General features: G+C 45.2%; 1 protein-coding gene across 1 annotated transcript; it reads left to right on the forward strand.

Annotated features, from left to right (window-relative positions):
- The first annotated feature begins 14,348 nt into the window (after positions 1-14,348).
- On the forward strand, positions 14,349-21,686 carry LOC113139221 (protein mono-ADP-ribosyltransferase PARP14-like). The gene is made up of 12 exons (XM_026322273.2): positions 14,349-14,558; positions 15,516-15,630; positions 16,243-16,398; positions 16,806-16,868; positions 16,998-17,183; positions 17,636-17,839; positions 18,222-18,337; positions 18,898-19,133; positions 19,436-19,707; positions 20,569-20,708; positions 20,901-21,075; positions 21,310-21,686. The coding sequence occupies exons 1-12, from the start codon at positions 14,349-14,351 to the stop codon at positions 21,588-21,590; spliced, it is 2,154 nt and encodes a 717-aa protein (XP_026178058.2). The 3' UTR covers positions 21,591-21,686.
- The last annotated feature ends 339 nt before the right edge of the window (positions 21,687-22,025 follow it).

Raw genomic sequence — 22,025 nt, forward strand, 5'->3', positions numbered from 1 at the left:
GGGCGGCCATCTGCCTCAACCGGTCGGGGTGTGTGGATAGAGCAGAGAGAAAAGAACAGCAACAATAAACAACAAATAGACACTGCAGGTTGGTGGGACCAGTAACTGCACATCAGTGATATACAGCTCCAGGACCAGGGACACCTGCAGAAGGTACAGAGAGAACAGAGAGAGAGAGAGAGGGCGAGAGCACAAACTCAGGTCTGGAGCTGTCAACTGATCACCACCTGGTGCTGAGTTGGAACCGCTGGTGGAGGAGGAAGCGGGACAGACTCGGCAGACCTAAATGTATTGTGAGGGTCTGTTGGGAACATTCGGCCGAACACTCTGTAAGAGAGGTTTTCAACTCTCACCTCAGAGAGAGCTTCAACCAGATCCCGAGGGAGGCTGGGGACATTGAGTCTGAATGGACCATGTTCTCCACTGCCATTGTCAACGCAGCAGCTCGGCGCTGTGGTCGTGAGGTCTCTGAAAGTGAAGAGTGGAGTGAAAGTGACAATTTTTGTCAAGTATTGTGACCCATACTCGAAATTCCCTTCTGAATTTAACCCACCCGAAGTGCACACACACAGCAGTGAACACACACACACCGTGAACACACACCCTCTCATGCCTGTTGTGGCGGCAATCCTCGAACCCAGTAGTAGACACCACAAGTAAGGGATGCCATCAAGCTGAAAAGGAGTCCTACCGAGTTTGGCTGGCTTGGGGGACTCCAGAGGCAGCTGACAGGTACCGGCAGGCTAAGCGTGCCACAGCCCAGGCACTGGTGGAGGCAAAAGCTTGGATATGGGAGGAGTTTGGTGAGGCCATGGAGAAGGACAATCGGTTGGCCTCGAAGAAGCTCTGGCAAACCATCCGGCGCCTCAGGAGGGGGAAGCAGTGCTCTGCCAACACTGTTTACAGTAGAGGTGGGGAGCGCTGACCTCGACTGTGGATATTGTCGAACGGTGGAAGAAATACTTTGAGGATCACCTCAACCCCGGCGACACGTCTTCCATAGAGGAAGTAGAGGCTGGGAGATCAGAGGCTGATCCGGCCATTACCCAAGCTGAAGTCTCTGAAGTAGTCTCTATTTACCGGTCAATCTACGTTCAAACTTTCACCTATGGTCATGAGCTTTGGGTCATGACGGGAAGGACAAGATCTCGGATACAAGCGGCTGAAATGAGCTTCCTTCACAGGGTGGCCGGGCGCTCCCTTAGAGATTGGGTGAGGAGCTTGGTCACCCGGGAGGAGGTCGGAAAACAGCCGCTGCTCAGGGGAGTCAGCTGAGATGGCTCAGGCATCTGTACCGAGTGCCTCCTGGGAGCCTCCCTGAGGAGGTGTTCCGGGCATGTCCCACTGGGAGGAGGCCCCGGGGAAGACCCAGGACACGCTGGAGGGACTATGTCACCTATATGAGGTGTGTGTGTGCCCTAGTGTGACTATTGCATCAGTTCACCTTCAGGGGCCCGTCTGGGTCTTCTTTTGAAGAGACCCTGGTCCTTGTGTAATTTGTGTCTCTCTCAGAAGGAAAATTTACACAAGTATTAAGAGTTTAACATTGTGTTTTTATCAGTCAGAATATATTGGCTTTAGGTTTTACAAAACAAGGTAACTAAACTAAAGAGCTTCAGAGGGCTTCTAAAAAAGAGCCTCTAAAAAAGAGAGCCGGGAAAAATAAAGGCCTATCTTCATAAAATCAGGGGTTTTTATGAGAACCCTAACCCTAAGTCGGGAGGGGGGGTGGGTTCCCCACCGTGAACATTGCCAAAATCCCCCACTTGGACCGGTTCATACTAGTTTTTACACTTGTGACTTTCTGGGCGACAGTCTCTGCATGTCATGCACAGCCTGAGATCCGCTCACGATGTGCATGCAGGCTCAGCCAAATATAGCTGTGTTTGCCATTACCTCGTGTGGTTTGCACAAAGTGTTAAAAGGTTTCCAGGCTATTTTAAACTTGAAGTTCAAGCCTCAGTTCAATTCGACAGAAACTTTTAAGTGCAATACCTGATCAGTTTAAACATTTCTATTCAAGTGTTTTCTTCCTTCCCATCAGTAGATTGTCAGAGAGGTTTTTACTCAGCATTCAACTTAATATCCTGAAGATGTAAAGAACGCACATATCATCACTTTAATTCCACCTCTTTCAACAGCAGCCACTAAATAAAGTCACCTCAAACTCCTCATGACGTCCTGATCATGTTAAAACCCACAGTATCACCATGAAGCATCAATGCAACACCCAGAGAACCTGCCTGCACACGAGCCTAAAGATCATTGTGGGATTTCAACACAAGCAGCTAAATCTTCCTCTAATCTTCACTCAAGACCTGCACTGGACAAGCAGAGACCACACACACTCCTGCCACACACACTCCTTCCTCCTGACAGTGACACACACACACACACACACACACACACACACACTTTCCCTCGGCCACTTCGGACTCCGTCTGCTGGTTTTGTTCTGGTCGTCCCTGTTTCTGAAAGTCAGACAGACACAACAGGAATCAGGACCAGCTCTGCCAGTCGTAATCCTTCTGATCCATGAATACAACATCTCCAGCCAGTCTTCATTACCTTCAACACCTCCAATAATCTATAAGGGCGACTAGGCCTGAAACTGGACTAAAACTGGACCATCATCCTGCTCATATATTTCAATCAATACTCACATTCATATATATTTCATTCAATATCTACAGTGAGTTCATGTACAACTATTTCCTATATGTGACTGGTTTCATGTTGTGGCTCTTCCTTTTTCTTTGCTGAGCTATTTCTCCATGATGATACAGTTGACAGATACTTGGCTCTGGTTCCTGTGCACACACAGGACTGGGCACTTTCACTTTCTGCATCCTATATAAGCTGAACTCTACTTCCCCTGTCTACACATCTTCCCAGCTGCACAGGAGCTGATCACATCTGGGTGAGTGGAACAAAGACAAACTAACAGAGTGTGTGTTGATGAGACTGTACATGTTCAGTAGCTGCAGGTGACGACAGTGATGACTGTGGACCATGTCTGACAGCAGGTTGAAGTGATTCATTTACACATTTATTATTAGTTTGAAACGTCTTTTTACGCTGTAGTGCAGCTTCTTTTACTCATCATCCATCCAGATGTTTGAACCAATCACAGGACTCACTTTGGCAGCAGGTGCTGATTTAGTTTTAGTCCTATATCCCTCTGACGTATAGTGGTCACTACAGTGGACAGCTATTTAAAAGTAATTTCTTCTAAATGCAGTGGTTTCTAAGGTGGAGCTGCATATCAGCCTCTAGGGTGTTTATTTTTAAAAATATGTGTTCAGAGACGAAAGGACTAATATGTCAGTTCTTGTTGCGGAAAATGCTATTATAATGGCATGGTATTAACAGTCCTGCATCCTTAAAGAACTATGGAGACACTGTGAGTGTCATTTGTTTTCTTATTCAGGTCTAAACAACAGGCAATACAATGTTAAAATTCATGGAAATATATTAAAATGTTTCTTTGAATCATAAAAAGAAGTGATTGTTCATGAATTTACCATAAAAACACAATTTAATTTATTTTTACATGTTCAAACTATTTTATCTTGATTGGTCAGGTGCATGTAGTCCACTGAATTGGACATATCTGTAACTTTCTGAAAAAATCAGATTTTTGAAATTTTTTTTTTATTCTTCTTCATGACCTGAAGACCATGAAGAAGAATAAAAACTCTTGACTCAGACTGTCATAATTCATGCATCAGAGGGTTAAAAATATTTCTTAGTTGGGATGAAATGTGGCTTTGTGTGTCTCAGCCGTGTGTTTGTGTCTTCCTGTGTGATTCTCAGTGATTTAGATGAATTTACTTCATAAACCTGTTTGTTCCAAGAAGCTTTAACATCAGAGACACAACGTTACTGAACAATAGAAGCTTCTTATTCAAATCAGCAACAGGCTGAGCAGCTAAACATCTACTGGACCAGCAGAGACCACACACACTCCTGCCTGCTGACAGTGCACACACACACACACACACACACACAGAGCTCTGGACGTGATCACAGCAGCAACTGTTTTACCTGATGCTCTCCAGAGACTCAAATCTGACGTCTTTAAAACCTTTGCACAGTAAAACACAGTAACTCCCAGTAAGTCACAGTAACGCACAGGCAAACCACTAAAAGTAGTAATACTAGTCAAGACAGACTAACTAGTAACTTCTCCTCCTGTTTCTGTCACTGTGCTGTTCTGCAGGATGATGGCAGGTCACACTCTGAGGCTCCTGATCCTCTGCAGCCTCCTCATCCTCACTGAGCCCTTTGGTAAGAAACACCTGCTGAGGAGCCTCAGAGCTCCGATGCAGGAACCTCAGTGTTTTCCAGCAGCAGCTGCTGTGTCTGTTCGGACAGAGCAGCCTCCTGTTTCAGTGTGAAACGTCTTTTCAATGTTACAGAGGTGAGAGAAGATGAGTGGGAGGAGCTGGGCCCTGACATCGCTGCACTGCATCGCCTCACAGGACTGTCTCAGCACATGTCTCACCGAAGTCTCCAAGGGCCGACAGAGCAGAGGTATTCTGGGAAAACTGCTGTTTACATGTATTACAGTAAAAATGCTCAATGTCAGTAACAACACTGGTTTTATCCACATTAGCTTCCACCTGAAAAGGATGAATTATTATCACCCTCATTCTGTCCGTACTGACAACTGGATCTTTCTCTTAATTCTGAGCTCCTGTGACAGACAGGTCCAGTGTTAGGTTGTTGTATTTCATAAAGCGCTGAGTATTATTGTAGTATAATTCTGTAGTAATACTACAGTCCTTCATTATTTGCAGTAGTCTCCATAATTAGTTGTATTGCTATTGTGTAACTGTGACTCTCCCTCTCACACTGAGAACTGAGACTTCAAACTGGGAACATCAGCCAACATCCAAACCAAAATACTAAATACTCAGCTGAGTATTTACTGGCCTGGTTGATTTATTGTTTGGACTCTGGTGTTGGTAACCGAGACCTGGTCTTGGCTGTATAGGTGGTTCTTTTATTGTGTGTAGAACAAAGAGCAAAGTGCACTGAGAAGATAATGTGTTTCATCGTAGGGACACATCCACACATGGGGTCAGAGTTCAGAGGTCGTCCAGCAGGTAAGGAGGAATATTCATCTTTGGTTTACACCTAAAATACGTCTGCTGACAGTTACTTTGGTTCAAGAAGCTGCTGGGGATCAGATCAAAGCAGTGAACCCCTGAAAAAGATGGGAGACCACAACAACTGTGACTGATCCACTCGATCCAGAAAACTCCCCCTCCTGTGGAAGTTTTTTGGTTTTTCATTCATTGTTTTTGCTTCATTCAATTTGAAATGAACTTGTCAAGTTAATATGCAAAGTGACAAATCAATACTCAGTTAACTTTGGTCTTTTTGTTCAATCTGCCCTGTGAGACTGAAATGCTCCACAAAAGACCGTCTGACCGTCTCATGAGAACTTTCCACAGAAGAGCAAAATATTTTTTATTATTTATCTCTGGTTTTCTCTCAGAGAAGCTGATTTGAAACTGACGGCACATAAATGTTTCCCTCTGTGATATAAACATGTTCATCCTCGTTCAGGGTGGACGTTGACCAAAACCCAATGAGTCTGCAGGATGAGCTTCAGGACTGTGAGAACTTCACAGCTTGTGTTATTCGGACGGAACAGGTGGGTGGATTTTCAAACTGGGGACCAGTGCTCAGCTTAGAAGGAACTGGAATCTAAACCAGCCTCAGATTGATCAATAAAAACTGCTTCCAACAAGAAACTGAAGAAATCAGATTAATAAGACACCAGAAATATAAGTTGAAGAACTAAAGCTCCACAGCATTTTCTCATAATTGTAAATGTTAAGAATTAACTAAGAATAATAATAATTAGAAAATCCACATCCACATCATCTCACCTGCGTATAACAAGAATTTCTATCATCATCATGTGTAGTTTAGTCTGAAGCTGCTGACCTGCTGTCTTCCACGTGCTGTTCCTGCAGGATTTGGACAAGTTCCTGGCAGCTATTGATGAACAGAAGACTGACGACTGGCTGCTCAGCGCTGCAGAGATCTCTCACAGCTACAGTCAAAAACTTCTGGTCATCACGGACAGAGAAAAGTCAACAAGTGACCGAGTCCAACAGGAATACAGCTTGGACCCTCATTACTCAGTCATAGTGAGCAAAGAATGCCTGTACAATGAGTCCTGTGTACCAGAAACAGACCACTACACTGTAGTGAAAATATTCGGGACTGTTTCAGACGACGGACAAACTGTGTCTGGCCTCTCTGGACCAGCACTTGCAGAGCTCATGCTGAATTCAGCACTGGAAGCACCACCAGTGTTTTCCCTTGATGGAAGAACAACCACAGACTTCCAGCGTAACTTCATTCAGGCTCTTATAGACCGTGGCTCCAAAGCAGTCTTAGAAACACTCCAGGAGAATCACCTGATTTATCAGGTCATGGATCAACCTGATGCTGTTTCCAGCTACAGAATTCCACAAAGACCAGTTGATCACACCACACAGTACGACCACCAGCACATCCTCATTATGGAGAATGACCCTGTGGTCAGAAAAGCTGCTACTTCTCTTTATGAAAAGCACCGGTCCACTAGCGCCGTCTATATTCTTGATGAGAACCACAGTCCAAAACTGATCCACGGGGACTCAGTCCCTCTGTCAGAGGACAGCAGACTGGTGCTGGTAGGTCATGGTGCCAGAGACAGCTCAGGAGAGATGAGACTGTCAGGATACAGAGCTGAAGACGTGGCCACGATCATTCAACAAACCTCCAGGTACAACAATAAAATCAAAACAACAAGTGTTGTGGCCTGTGTGGTCGGATCAGACGACGTGTTCGTCAAAACTCTGACAAGAAAGCTCCATGACAGCGCCCACATCGAGACTGAGCTGCACCTGAGGGACACTTTGGTTCAGGTCACACACTCAGGACAGAAAATCACCCAGGAAATCTCCCCAGACGGTCTGCAATGGAGACACAAAGATGACAGCAAGAAAGTGGTGGCGACCGTTGATAGGAACGGAGATGTGATTATCAGGAAGGAGCAGGGCAGTAAAGGAGAGGCGGTATTTACCAATGAAAGAAATTTTCTAAAAAAAAGACGTCGTGAAGTGAAACATGGGGATGGGAAACGTTCTAAGATTGACACATACGGTTGGCCAGATGAGCCAAGGAGATTTATTGATGAAAACATATATAAGTCTTATACAGAATTAAATAAGGATACAGAACATCCAGATGAACATTGTTTTGATGAACTCGAGGCACTGGCCTGGGGAATCTTTCACTCAGACGAACCATTTTTTAAGCCAACCACCACTGAGCAAACACAAGAAAAATATGTAATAGGAAAAATAAAGGAAGGAATAAAAGGAAAAGAAATTGAATGGATAGAAAATGAAAATAAAAATGAATTAAATGATGTCCTTTCCAAGTGTTATGAGATTAAGTCAGGAGAAGACATCACAAATGTTATTCGTCACTACGCAAAGACTGGAGAAGAGAATACCACATACCTGATGGTCAATGACTGGATTTATTTTGTTGATCCTAAAAGTCTGTATGTGTACCCTGTAGGAAAAAGGCTGGACAACAATGAATATCAGGATTTCGTGATCGAGAAACTTAAAACTATTATTAGGAAACAGATTAAGGAAGAAACATACCCAGCCATCAGAAAAAATATGAAAACAGACATGGACAATAAAATAGCAGAATTCAACAAAAAAACAAAAACAGACACAAACAAAAAAACAAACAAAAAAACTGAAATAGAATATACAACAGAAGAAATAGAAAACCAAAAACTATATGTTGAATATGTTAGAGATATGTTTCAGAAAGGGAAATCAAATATTCTCAAAAATTCAAAATTTGACAAGACTTTAAAAAATCTCAAAACCTTAGATAGTCTCCCAGTTTCAGAGGATGTTATTAAAACTGTAGATTTTCTCCAAACTGAGGCTGCGTTCACCACATATTTTACTGCATCAGTTATAGCTGAATCTGCCAGAAACTTCAGGACATTCCCCCTGATTCTTATGGCCCTGGATATGGTCTCAAGTGAAGACGAGAATATCAGAGAGAAAGGACTGAAATTCTTTTTGGAAGACCATCCAATGGCCAGAAGAGGCAGTTGGATTGACCCAAGCCGTCGTGGATTCACTGGCTCAGCAACACCTGAGGGTTCAAGCAAATCATCCAAATCAAGAGACAAGTTGAATGATGATCTCAAAGAAGTCACAACCAGAGAAATGAAGATGTTCAAATTGTGGAGGAAATACAATAAGGGAGATATAGGAGAGAAAATGGCAAATATTGCAAAGAAATTCAACATATTTAACAATAAAAATGAAAAGAACTTTAAAAATGGATATAAAAAATTCAAAAAGGTAGTCAAGTCACTTCCTTTAACAACATCTGAAGGCAAAAAAATCCCTTCAACCTCAGGGACATTAGGAGGCTTTGATGATGGCCATGTAACAATGAAGGACTTGACTTCAGCCTCAGCGTGGGAGAGAACTTTCAAACTTGAATCTTATTTCTCCAGGACGTCGGCATCGTTTGCAGAACAGATCCATGGTCAGCTGAAAGAAAAGTACGGTGTCAATCTGCACCTGAAGGAGGGAAGTGCCAGGATAGAAAACGGACAGTTCATCTGTGATCTTGTTTCTGATGCTGCTGATTCTAAAGCTGTTGAAGCAAGAGTTGATTTATCTCCAGAGAGTCAACGCTACAACCAAAAGATGCTGCAGAACATTGAGACAGCAGTTCACGACATGGAGCATCACAGTCCAGTCTCCTCCCATCCACATAATAAATACTTAGAGCACACTGGGACTGCAGTGGGGGCCGTAGGCCTCATGCTGGGACTGAAAGGAACTGTTCATGCCTTTGAACAGGGGGACATCGAACATGGTGTGATGGGGACTTTGCAAACAGCTCATGGAGTGACAGCTATGACAACAGCTGCTGTTGCAAAACAAGTCCTGTCCTCAGAGACGAGACTCGCCAGAGCTGCAGCTTCAGTCATGAGAAGCCCTGCAATGAAGAGGACTATGGTGGCTATACCAATAGTCAAGATTGGATTTGGGATATACAATATTATAGAAGATTTGAAAAGAAATGACACACTGGGATACATCGATGCTTCCTTAGATGGTCTCAAGCTTGGTTTGGATGTTATTAACATTGTTCAGCCTCAACTGGCACCATTTATAGCACCTGTAAACCTGGCTCTGTCGGAAGTCCGGATGGCCATTCATGATGTTTATATGGGCACCCAGGAAAAACTAAACAAGCTCCCAAAGGACTCTGGAGTTCTGGATAAATTGGCAGCTGGTTTTGTTGGCCTTGATAAGGAGCTTTTGCATTTTTGCTTTTGCAGTGTTTTTTATGACTACCCTTATGAGGAAATTGAGCAGAGCCACAAACTTATTGAACAGATATCTGATTATCACAAATATTACAAAGTCACAAAGCAGCAGGATGGAACAAGTGTCATTGATTTCATTAGCGGTAACTATTCCTGGAATGGAGGAGGCATTGATTTCTGTCTTGCTGACGATGGTCCGTCTTGGTTCTGCATGGAGGATTTTGTATCTGCTGATGGAAGTTCTGGGAGGAAGTGTTGGCACATTGACACACAGGGAAGCAATGATATAATTCTGGGCCTGGGAGAGTCCCATCAGTTAGAATATACAACCAGAAAAATAAAAATATTCTTGTTCATACCATTTGGGTCTGTGCGGGTGGTTTCAGGGTATAAAGCTGACTCCAATTCAAGATACGGGTCATACAGGGGCAACAGAAACTCTAATCGTTTCATTGCAGTTCAGAAAGCAGAGGACAAACACATGATGGAAGTCATGTTAAGTTACTATTACAGGCTTTATGGTGAACCTGGTAATGACATGTTCTTCCTCGGTCCACAGAGAAGTTATGTTGAAGGCTCTGGTGGACTAGACTCATACTTCATCCCTGAAAACGGAGGGAAAACAGTCATCAACAATTACGATCCTTCCAAAGCACAGGACACGCTTCATTTCAGTGTCGACTACAGTCACATTTCTGTGTCTAAATCTGGGGACGATGTTGTGTTAATGTATGGAGACACTCATACTGTGACCATATGGAACTGGTTTCTGAGTGAAGTGTATCGTCATATGAACATGGTGTCAGGAGACGGAGTCTTCTTTGAGATTTCCTCCACTGTGGTTTCTTCAGTTCAGCTGGTGGCCAGAGGAGTTAACAAGAGTTTTATGAAACAGGGTCAAACTGTGGACACATCTGAGCCACTTTTACACACAGTTACAACCATCTTTGGCTCTGAGTATGATGATGTGCTCATTGGGAATAAAGAGAACAATCTGATAGACGGAGCAGGAGGTCGGGATCGTCTGACTGGGGGTGAAGGAGAAGACATGTACATGGTAAAAGACAGACGTGATTCTGTGGTGACGATTGACAATTACTCCACAGACAATCTGACAGATCTGGCCATAATAGAAGCAAATCTTCACAGTTTTCAAGTTCAAGTACAAGGTGAAGATGCTGTTCTGAATATTTTCAATGACCAAACAATATTCAGGGTGATTTTAGTGAACTGGTTCAGATCCCCAGCAGACAGACACCTGTTTATTGTCACGAAGGATCTGATCACTTTCACTGTCTCAGACAACAAGGCCGACTGCCGGCACAGAGACCCGTTCACCAAGTGCATTAGAAGTCAAATCATTGACTACAGCAAGTCTATGTCTCCTCTGGTGGTGGACCTTCAGGAGGACCAGGCTTTAGAGAGTCTGACGGAGATCACAGGGTCAAACTTCAGTGATGTCATCAGAGGAAACAAAGGACACAATGTTTTTATCCCAGGAGGAGGAGATGATTTCATCCAGGGTAGAGGAGGAGAGGACTGGTACGTTATCACACCAGGCCAAGGAGTAAAAACCATCAACAATCAATCACCAGATCAGGTCGTGGACCTCCTCCTCCTGAGAGGACCATATCAGCAAATAACATCGACATGCGAACGACAGAACATCATCATTTTTGTAAATGGCAGAAGAAATATTATTTTAGAGAACTGGTTTGTTTCAAAGAATTATCAGCACCTACAGATCAAGACCAGTGATGGAATAACAGCTGGACTGATGTCCAGCCCCAACAGCTGTACTGAGCATTTAATATTCCCAATAACTGTGGATTATAGGAACCAGGAACCAGAACCACTTTCTCAACCATCAATTAATAATGGACTGCTCGGGTGCTACGTGTACAGGAACAAGAATTCAGACGAAAGACGTTTGTGTGGCCTCCGAGGCAAAGTGATGGAGATGAGTGAAGCTGACACGGTGAAAGAAATGTATGGCTCCTCTGGTTTTGACATCATGGTTGGTAACAGCAAGGACAATTTGCTTGATCCGTACACTGAGGGCGCCCTGATGTTTGGAGGTGAAGGAAAAGACACCTACATAATCAAACCTGGATATGGGAACAACACAATAATCGATAACTTTGCAGACGATCTGAACACTGACACTCTGTTGGTTGACATGGATTTCATCGATGGAGGCAAAGTCACACTGGACTCACCGTCAACAGCAGATGTAGAAGTGACCATCACGTCAAAAGGGGAACAATTCAAGCTCAGTCTGCTAAACTACAAGAGAAGTTACCAACATCAGCACCTGGAATTCCAGAGCTCTGACGGAGTCCTGTTCAAACTGAACTCACTAAACTCCACTGGAAATGCTCCTTTCTTTCAGATCGAAGCTTTTAAAGTGATTCTGAAACAACCACAGGTTGACTGCCGTATGGACCTCAGCTCTCAGAGAAATCTGTCAAAGGTCCACACAGTCCAAGGTTGTCAGTCCCAGTCCAACACTATACTAGGAAATGATCAAGATAACGCTCTAATTGGTGGGGAGAAGGATGACGCCTTGGAAGGAGGCGAAGGAGCCGATACACTGATTGGAGGAAGTGGAGCGGACATCCTGATTGGTGGCACGGGAGACGACACCCTTTATGGCGAGGATGGAAATGACACGATGATGGGAAACTCTGGCAGTGACATCTTCATTCCTGGACCAGGGGCAGATCTAGTGGATGGAGGCCCTGGCAGGGACACCGTTCTGTACCGGGGTGATCATGACAAGGGTAAAGGGGTTTATGTGAACCTGCTGACGGGACAAGGCCGTTATGCTGATGCTGAGGGGGACGTGTTGAAGGATGTGGAGACCGTTATTGGCACCATCTACTCTGATATCCTGGTGTCTGGGTATGAAAGTTCTCTTCTGCAAGGCTCAGATGGCAACGATGTGTTGGTGTCCACTGGGGGGGATTATCTGGTTGGGGGTGATGGACATGACGTTTACATGTTGGCTTTCCACAACAACTCAGTGACCATTGATAACTGTGCCAAGGACAACGCCACAGATGTTTTGTACTTCAGTTCACAGGCAGAACTGAAATTTGACTGCCAACATCGACCTGATGCCGTTTTGCTGACATTCTTTGGACCCAGACAAAGTACTGTAAACATTGTACTGAGAGGCTGGACTGGTGACGCACATGAGTGTGGACATTTAAAGGTGGTTTTTGGAGAGGCAGAGGTGTCAGTGGGCAACTGCTGCAAGAGTGTGAGCTAAGATGGGAGGAAAGGTTCTGGTCCTCTGTCATAGGTTGGGTTATCGTTACTGTTACCGTTATCAGTCTTGTCCTTTTCCACTTTGTTGTCATATCACAACAAGGTAGAAAATCTCGTAGAAGGACACCACAACAAAAGGACACAGGTTTTACTGCAGAGGTCGACCTGACAGTAGTTGGTGCTGATGTCGGCAGTGAAATTAGTCCTTGTCTAAGTAATCAGGCTATAGACTTATCTATGTCCAGCTAGAGGAAGGAAAGTGGCTTCATGTATTACTGCATCAATCACTTCATTTATTACAAGCTGATAAACTTCTATATGTTTTCCTTTAAAATGTATCTGATATTTCCATCGTACTCATTTAACTCATTTAAGGCTGTTGTGATCAAATGTTTTCATCATCTCAACGTCTGAATCATCTGAATCATTAATCAATAACCAATAATCAATTCTTGCTAATAAAATGCTTCCATTTATTTGTGTGTTTATTTTAAAGAACAGTTTTCTCTGGCTGGGAAAAATAACAGTCACAGTCACAGGAAGAGGAAAACGACAAAGCTTTGATCTAAAAGCTGTGCAGTTTGAGCTTCAGGGAGACTTTTACTCAGACACCAATGATCCGACAGCGTGATCAGCGTCTCGCCTGAGATCAATATTCATCAATAAACATTTATTGATTCATCTCTTCTTGCTATTAGACACACAAAGAACATACAGACCTGATCTTTCTCAAACGTACTTATGTTTAAACCACAGGACAAGAATTCTACTGTGAATCCAACAACAGCGACCCTTGGTCCCCCTGTGGGTCTTTGTAAGGCGGCAGGAATCAAACCAGCAGCACATTAGACACCTCCAATAATAAACAGGGAAAATAAATATGGCTTCCAACAAAACTGACATGGAAACATAAACCACCAAACATTATTTTCACTTGCCAGAGATGCAACATCAGGACAGGCTCGGATGTTTTCAGGTGGGGCGTCGCTGACCTGACCCCCTTTCTCTGAGTTAGGAAGAGAACATGGAGCCACAGAACGCTGTCAGTAAATAATGTCTAATAATAATGTTTAATAATAATCTACATAGTGTTAAACCCATGGTCTCATCTCACACATATTAAAGACTGAAGGACTGAGTTTAATGATGCTCATGATCCATCACTACTTCTTGGCCTCCACATTCACATACATGAAGAGTTCAGAACATCACAGGTCAGGGTGTTGGTCCACCCACCAAACCCACCAGACCCACCAGACCCACAAGCTTTTCTGCTTCTACCAACCTGTAAGAAATACAGTGACCAAACTGATCAGCAGGTGTGGGATGAATTATTCTACACTGAGCCTTGTCCTTAAATCCATTACTGGTCCTTTGTGGTTCCCTTAAGGTTGGAAGGAAGCCTGGATGTTTGGGGTCCCTGCTAAATGTGAAACAAGAAACGACTCAACTGTCCATAAGACTTTTCACACAACCCACTAAAACACCACTAACTCATAGTCAATGCACACAACCCAAAAATAATCACTTTCTTATTTGTCTCTATGCAGATCCTAGTTTTCATTTACTGTGACGAGATAAACCATTAACTCCCAAAGGGAAAGTCGGGTATTTACTTATGCACTTACAAAATACAGAGAAACTGTTTCTGACATTGGCTTTGGAAAGATCACAGGCTCAGTCCATGAGGGACGTCCCAGGATGGACCTTAGGGGGTTGTGTTTTACTTAGTATAAATATATCTGAGTTATTACCAGGAAACCTGAGCTTCCCCAAGGACCTGGTGTCCAGAGTCCTGCTGACAGAGATCCACTCCTTCAGCCGCAGGAAAGCTCCTCGCCATCTGAAGGAGGTGGCCATCGTCGTTCACCCCAGCAGCAGCCAAACTGTGGATGTAAGTGTGTGTTCTCTGCAGCTCAACAGATCGGTTCTCATTTATTGGCAAGAGTAATTGGTCAGGCATAGGTTGCATTGTGGGTAATGTAGGCACCAGGTTCTTCCAAAGAAGAAGATAAACATGTGGGGAAAAAGACTCTGGTGGGGGTTTACAACAAAGTACAACAGCAGCTAATGTTGACCAACGTGCTGAACATCAAATAGAGAGAGTACAAAGACTTGATGAAACAAACGTGTCTCTAAGGGGGTTTTAAATTTGACCCAAGAAGGGAGACTGTTCCAGAGTTTAGGGGCTGTGACTATAAAAGTCCGGTCTCCTCATTGTCTGAGTCTGGATCTGGGGACTAGCACAGATTGTTAAACTACGTTGAAAAGCACAAAAACATCGTACAGAAGGTGAAGCTCAGGAAACACTACAAACACATTCACAGAGCAGCCCGGCACGCTGAGGATTCTGGCTCAGATTTTCTGTATCACCAACTGGATTCATGTGGGATCCAGTGGCAAAAAGTTCTGCAAACTGTCTGTGCCACTGTGAGCACGTGGCTCCAGCAGCCTGCACAGATAACACGTTCCTTTAGCCAGGGATCAGTAGAACCTGATGCAGAACCTTGTCAGGAACAACCGACGGATCGCTCGGCATCTAATGACTCAATGTCTCAGCAGAGACCTGAGTAGATTTTGTGCTTTAAGGTTTTCAGGATTTTCCACAGATGGTAATGTGGTTAATGAAACAGCTGAGTTTGGGGTTTTTGTAGCTGATTTAGGCTGAAACCTGGAACATAACCAGCTCCAAACTGGCTTCAGACTCAACAGTCCTGGCTGACCCACTGATCTCATAGTACATCCCACAGGTTCTGCTGCAGCTGTTCAGATCCAGGTTTCTGCTCAGAACATGTGCATCACTGGAAAAAAGACTTGCAATAAGATAAAATGTCAACACGTTGTCTGTCAGTGTTTCATCAGAGAGTTCAGAGGTCAGACCGCCCAGAGAAACGTCCAACCAGAGCCACAGGATTTTAAAGAGCCTCCAGTTTGGCAAACATCCAGCCAGTCACAGCAGCCCTCAGGTAAGACGCCTCCAGCACCTTTCATGTGTTCCCCCCCTGCACTCATGAACAACCACGGTGCCGAGAACAGACAGACCTGATCTGTGAAGAAGAGGCATGAGGTTTGAACGCAGCTGCTCAAAGACCAGACCGGACTGTTTCAGAGCCACTCTGACCTTCGCTGGTTGGTTCTTCCTGACGTCTTTTCATTCACCTAAACGTTACGTTAAGTCTGACACTGACACTTCAGGCTAAACAGCCACATCACCAGTGTAGTTTGATACAGAACAGCCTTAAATCTACAGACCAGTTAGTTCCGTCAGTAATTATTGTTTCATTGGAGACACAATGTGACTTAAATACAGTTTAGTCCATAATTTTAGAGCCTCGGTCGGTGATAGTGGAGAGATGAAAGTCTTCAGGTTGTCAGTCCAAACAGCAGCAGAGGTAACTGGTTCCTGTTGGTGACCAGTAAACTAACCAGTGGATTCAGCTGCTGATTGGTTGAAACGTGCAGAAACTCCGCCCACTGCAGTGTGACGTTTGTAGTGAGAGCTGCAGATTGAAAATGAGTGTGTCTGTGTGTGTGTGTGTGTGTGTGTGTGTGTCTCTCTCTCTCTCTCTCTCTCTCAGCCTCAGCCTCTATCGGCCCAGTCCTGTCCCCCTCCCTCGGCATACACCAGATGCAGATGGGTGCGCTCACCCTCGAGGTGTCATCAGGTGACATCACCAAGGAGTCCAGTGATGTCATTGTCAACTCCTCCAATCCGGACTTCACCCTTAAGTCAGGTGACTGCTAAGTTTTCTTCCTGAGCCGAGTCCCTGAACCCAGAAACCAGTTTCTCAGCTGCCAACCAGAGTCCCTGTGTATTTAGTGAGCTGTTGGTTGATTCCTATTGTCTTCTAAATATTTAGGTTTTTATTTACTGCCCTCTGCTGGTTGAAAAGCAGCTACTGCAACTGCATTTTGCAGCTGTCACACCTGAAACACAGTTTGAGTTTTAATCCAGGATCAGTTCTTGACTCAAACTGACTCAAATCACTGATTTTCCCTCAGAACTGAACTGAAGAAGGTTCATTTCTCTAAAAACTGATCAGTGAGAACAAGAAATGCAAAGACGTGCAAACAGTTTGGTGTTTTGCTTCGAAGCATCGGTAGCACCTTTTCCTGAACCTGCTGCTCTGTCGTTCCTCAGGAGTGTCCAAGGCGATCTTAGACGGGGCTGGATCAGCAGTGGAGGAGGAGTGCTCACAGATCGGTACGTAACCTTCATCTATCCACGTTTGTTTATTCAGGATCCCCCTGGTTCACACAGGTCCCATGTTAAGAGTTCTGCTGCCTGCACTTTAACGCTTCAGTCCCACGCGTGTTTGGTTTCTCTCTGTAGTGAACTCACCAGGTTACCAGTCCAGTCCGATGATCAGGACGTCGGCGGGGAAGCTGCCGGGTAAAAACATCCTGCACGTCGTCGGCCAGAACGATCCTGCAAAGATCAACGAGATGGTTCTCAGGGTGCTGAACGTCTGCGAGGAGAACAAGTTCAGCTCCGTGTCCTTACCTGCCCTGGGAACAGGTCTGTGCCAGAACCTCACTGTTGTTCGGTCTAGTTTCAGCCTCTTTCGTCTTGTTTTCTTCCTGTGTTCATCTCGTCATGTCACTGTTGGCTGGGTTTACAGTTTAAAGTGTCACAAACCTGCAGAGATCAGTTTGTTTCACTTAAAGCATCACACCAGAGCTGAAACAGACTTTCACTAACATTCTGTCGTATTCCTGTAAGTATGAAGCTCCACAGAACCAAGAACCAAACAACCTCGTGCCTCCACTGTTCTGTTCCTGCAGACGAGCATCAGACTGAGGAGAATGTGGGGAATAGTTCCTCTTGGTTCTGGGGGCTGTGACTCTAAAGTGACTCTCACTGATGCAGACTTGCTTTAACGTTTACTGACCACTGTCACATTCCACACGGATCCTCACGTGCTTCCTCTGATCATCGTCATCATCACCGGTCCTCGTCTGCCCCCTCAGGTCAGGGAGGGGCCAGCCCGTCGGCGGTGGCGGACGCCATGGTCGGAGCGGTGGTGGAGTTTGTGAGGAAGAAGCAGCCGAGGTTTGTTCGCAGCGTGAAGATCCTGATCTTCCAGACCGCCATGACGACGGAGTTCCACAGGAGCATGAGGAGCCGCCAGGGCCAGGAGGTGGAGGAGAAGAGCGTCTTCACCAAGTTCAAAGGTAAATCCATCCTCTGGGTTCAACCCTGGTCAGAACAGGGAGGTTGTGGTTTCTTTCTTACACGATAAGAACATTGGAGCTGTCCAGCCTGGTTTTAATCGATGCGCAGACTCAGTTGTGGTTTCTGTGCTTCAGTCTGTGTCTCTGAGCTCAGTCGTTGCTGCTGAAGCCAAAAATCTAAATACTTTCATTTAAAAAAACAATTATTTCCTAAGATTCCTGTAGTTTCATTAGCTGGGGACTATTTTCAGTGGTGGATGAATCCAGATCTGGTCTTTGTGGTGGTCTATGTGGCGTGTGGGACAGTCAGAACAAACTACAGTGTGTGTTCATGCTGAAGCAGGAACATGTGATCACTGATTCTTGTTTCATGTTGTTTCAGAATCCGTCACTTCGTTTTTTACGGGACCCGGGGAGGAGCGGCCCAACAGTGGCACCTCTGGTCTGGAGGAGGAGTTTGAGTCCATAGTGTTCCAGCTGTGCGCCGACAACAACAAGGTTTGAGTTTAGGTTTGAGCTCTTTGCTTTGAAAGGAACATGTGGACACAGTAAACACATCAGCTCCATCAGAACTTTATTGTAGACTGACAGGAGAAAATACTTCATTTAGGGAAGTTCACTCGTATTTTACAGCTGCATCATGTTTCCTTCCTGTTCTCACACGTTCACAGGACTGAGGATCAGGGCAGCACATGATCAACAGGGGTGGACAACTTTAATTTGAATCTGCTCCTGATGATAAATAAACTTTTTAATCCTCCACATAAAGTACAAGAGCAAATATGTGAGTTTATTCCAATATTTAGCGTAGCTTAGCGTCAAGGTGGCCTGGCTCTGTGTGCAGAGATGGAGGTTTGAGCAGTGTGCTCAGGAACAGGACTGATAAACATGTGGTGTGTCCAGCTGCTGATGTGTTGCAGACAGTGGATCTTTCCACAGCAGCCGGGGGCCATTACTGAATAATTTCAGAAATACAGTAAAATGGTTTATTAAATCTGACTGGAAACACTAAAGTTTCATGTAAAGATACAACAATGTGTCTGGTATCCCCCCCACAGGCTGTGAGTCAGGCTAAGAGAAAGATCCTGGACCTGATTGTGGCCGAGCAGGCGAAGAGAACCATCAGAGACCAGTATATTAGTGAGCTGTCGCCGGACGACGTGGATCAGCTGCAGGCCCTGCAGAGGGAACTGACCATCAGCCTCCGTTTAGACAAAGGGCTGGGGGGCCAGGAGCCCAGTATCCAGCTGGAAGGCCTGACCAGGGACGTCTTCACCGCCGAGGCTGCAGTCAGGTCAGCAAACAGGGGCAGACTATTTACAAACCCAGCAGGGAGCCACACCGCTGACCTGGCTCACATGGTTCTTCCTCACCAACAATGGGAGGCCCGTCTGTTTCCAAAAACCAGCTCCAGACGCTGAGAACGGCCGTCACTGTTTACAGGCTCTGGTTCCACTGCAGCTTCTCTCTGGAGCTGGTTTTTGGAAAAAGACAGAGTTCATGTGGAAAATAAGAAACATGTAGAAATTCACTGGCCTCCCCCTTTAAGATTCAGAGTTAAAATACTAGTTTGACTTGTCTGTCACTCACCATCAGGGACATCCTGCGGCGGGTGGAGAGGCTGGAGAACCAGAGGAGCAAGGCCTTGCTGCTGGTTGGACGGGTCGAGTGGCAGTTTTGTCATAGCAGTGGGGTCATGTTTCCCTTCGACATGTACGCCAACCTCCAGCTGGAAGAGGCTCTGGAGAAAAAACAAAGCGTGAGGATCAAGATCAACGATGAGATGTACAGGGCCGACGTGATGCTGAGAAGAGCTGTTTCAGAAAACAGACGTAACGAGGTGGAGCTGCTTAGAAAAGACCTGAAGGGTGAGGATCTCACATTTAACAGGGTCAGTACAATCACAGTCCCAGTCCAGAACAGGTGAGGAGCCACTATCGCCCAGTTTTCTAAACATCAGGAACATTTCTATTCACTGAACATCTGTTTCAGGCATATTGGTGCTGGCAGGCTGACGATCTGATTGGCTGTGACTCCAGACTGCTGAGAACATTTGCAGAAGTAGAACTTCTTCAAAAAGCTTCCTAGAAACACTCGTTGTCTTGTCAAACTGAAAGTGAGTTCAGCAGGTCAGGGCCAGGTCAGGTGCCTCTGTGTCTGGCAGCAGTTACTCAGTAGATCTGAGCATGAACTGCTGTGTCCAAAACATTGATTCTTTTCAGGGTTAGAACAGAGTCTTCAGAGTGTTTGGGCCTTCACCTGGTCCCTCTTCTGTCTTCAGACCTTCAGGTCGACTCTCTGTCTGTTTGACCTGAAGAAACAGCTGGACGGTCTTGGCTCTTGCTAACAAAAATTCTTTGCTGCCTAAAAAAACATTATTTACAGTTAAACAACAAAAAATCTGATTGAACAAATGAACAAATCACAACACACAGGCCACATTTCCAGCTGTTTCCATGTGCTGTATTTATTCAGGTCCTGGTTCAGATGGTTCCCTGTTAGCTGACTGACTTACATTCTTTATGAAGTCCTGTGAGTGGCTGAGTCTTGAGCTCCTGCCCAGGTCTCTAACCAGCTGTTCTTCAGGTCAGACGGGTCGGACGTGACCTGAACAGCTGCAGTTTGTGGACCCGTGTTTTCTGATACTGACGGTTCGGCCTCAGCACTTTGGCAGTGACATGCAGGTTGTGTGAAACTGGACCTAACCTTCAGTCTGACGCTGTTTGCAGATGACGCTGCTCTGCCGCCGCACTGGGAGGACATGAAGGGGGCGCTGCTGAAACTCTTTCCTGTGGCTGCAGGATCTAAAGAATACGACGAAGTGAAGACAGAACTTACAAAGACCAGCCTCACTCCAAACATCATCAGTGTATGTTCACTGCCTGCTCAGCTAATATCAAACTTTCAGCATTTCCTGCACTGATCAGAATCATAGAAATTGTTTTGATGAAGGTTCAATGTCCTGGGACAGTTTCTACGTCACTGTGGCTTCACCACCACAAAGTAACAGCAGCAGAGTGAAAATGAGCAACAAGTAATGTGTTGATGTCTCTGTTGGCAGATTGAACGAGTCCAGAACGCGACGCTGTGGCAGAACTACCAGCTCATGAAGAAACAGATGGAGGTGAAGAACAAACACACGAACAACGAAAAGCTGCTGTTTCACGGCACCGGGGCCGGTTCCATCGACCTCATCAACACCAAGGGCTTCAACCGCGGCTACGCAGGAACAAACGGTGAGTTTCCTGCTCAGACCTCGACTGTTCTCTGCTCCCAGGACTGTCGAGACTCGCACAGCACCTGGCAGCCATGTTACCTCAACCTGAAATAACCTTTTTGTGCACGTTACAATAGATTTCACATGATGCAGCCTGAAGCACAGAACCAGGATTTAAGGATCGAGACTGGATCATCTGAAAACAATCTGAAAACCAACAAGACTTGTCTGAGTCTGTTTTCTGTTTCTGCAGGTGCGATGTTTGGTAATGGCTCTTACTTTGCTGTGGACCCTGCCTACTCGGTGGGCTACGCCAAACCCGACGCCAAGGGGCACAAACGCATGTACCTGACCAGAGTCCTGGCTGGAGACTTTACCCAGGGCAAAGCTGGAATGATCACTCCGCCCAGCAGAGGCTCGGGGAACGCTGCAGACCTGTACGACAGCGTCACCGATAAAACCGCCAACCCAACCATGTTCGTGGTCTTCAACGACATCCAGGCCTACCCAGAATACCTGATCACGTTTACATGAACCGCTGAGAAAGATGCTCCTCAAAAACACCTTCAACCATTCTGATAAAGAAAAGCAAAAGTCCCACTGGCTCCAGTGTCAGGCTGAACATGACCGAACTGAAGAACATGAATGTTTGACAAAAGTCATTTTTCACACCTTGTTTTGTTTTGGAGTAAACTAATGAGTGAAACACAACAACCGATTTAGGGTCAGATTCAATATCAGACCAAGGGTCTTCCTGGGACTTAATGGGACCTAAATGTAGTTTTAATAGTGAATCCCTGCAGGCTGCAGCATTAGCCGTTAGCATGGTTCTGTTCAGGCTTAATTATCTGAATAAAACATGTGCTTCACACTTTGATGGTTTTCTCACGGTGAACTAAGGCACTTTCAGACCAGAGGGACTTCTCCATAATTCTTAGAATTTTTGGAGGAAGTTCTGCTTTTTGTGTA

Source organism: Mastacembelus armatus, chromosome 9 (genome assembly GCF_900324485.2).
Source record: "Mastacembelus armatus chromosome 9, fMasArm1.2, whole genome shotgun sequence".
Classification (NCBI taxonomy): Eukaryota; Metazoa; Chordata; class Actinopteri; order Synbranchiformes; family Mastacembelidae; genus Mastacembelus; species Mastacembelus armatus.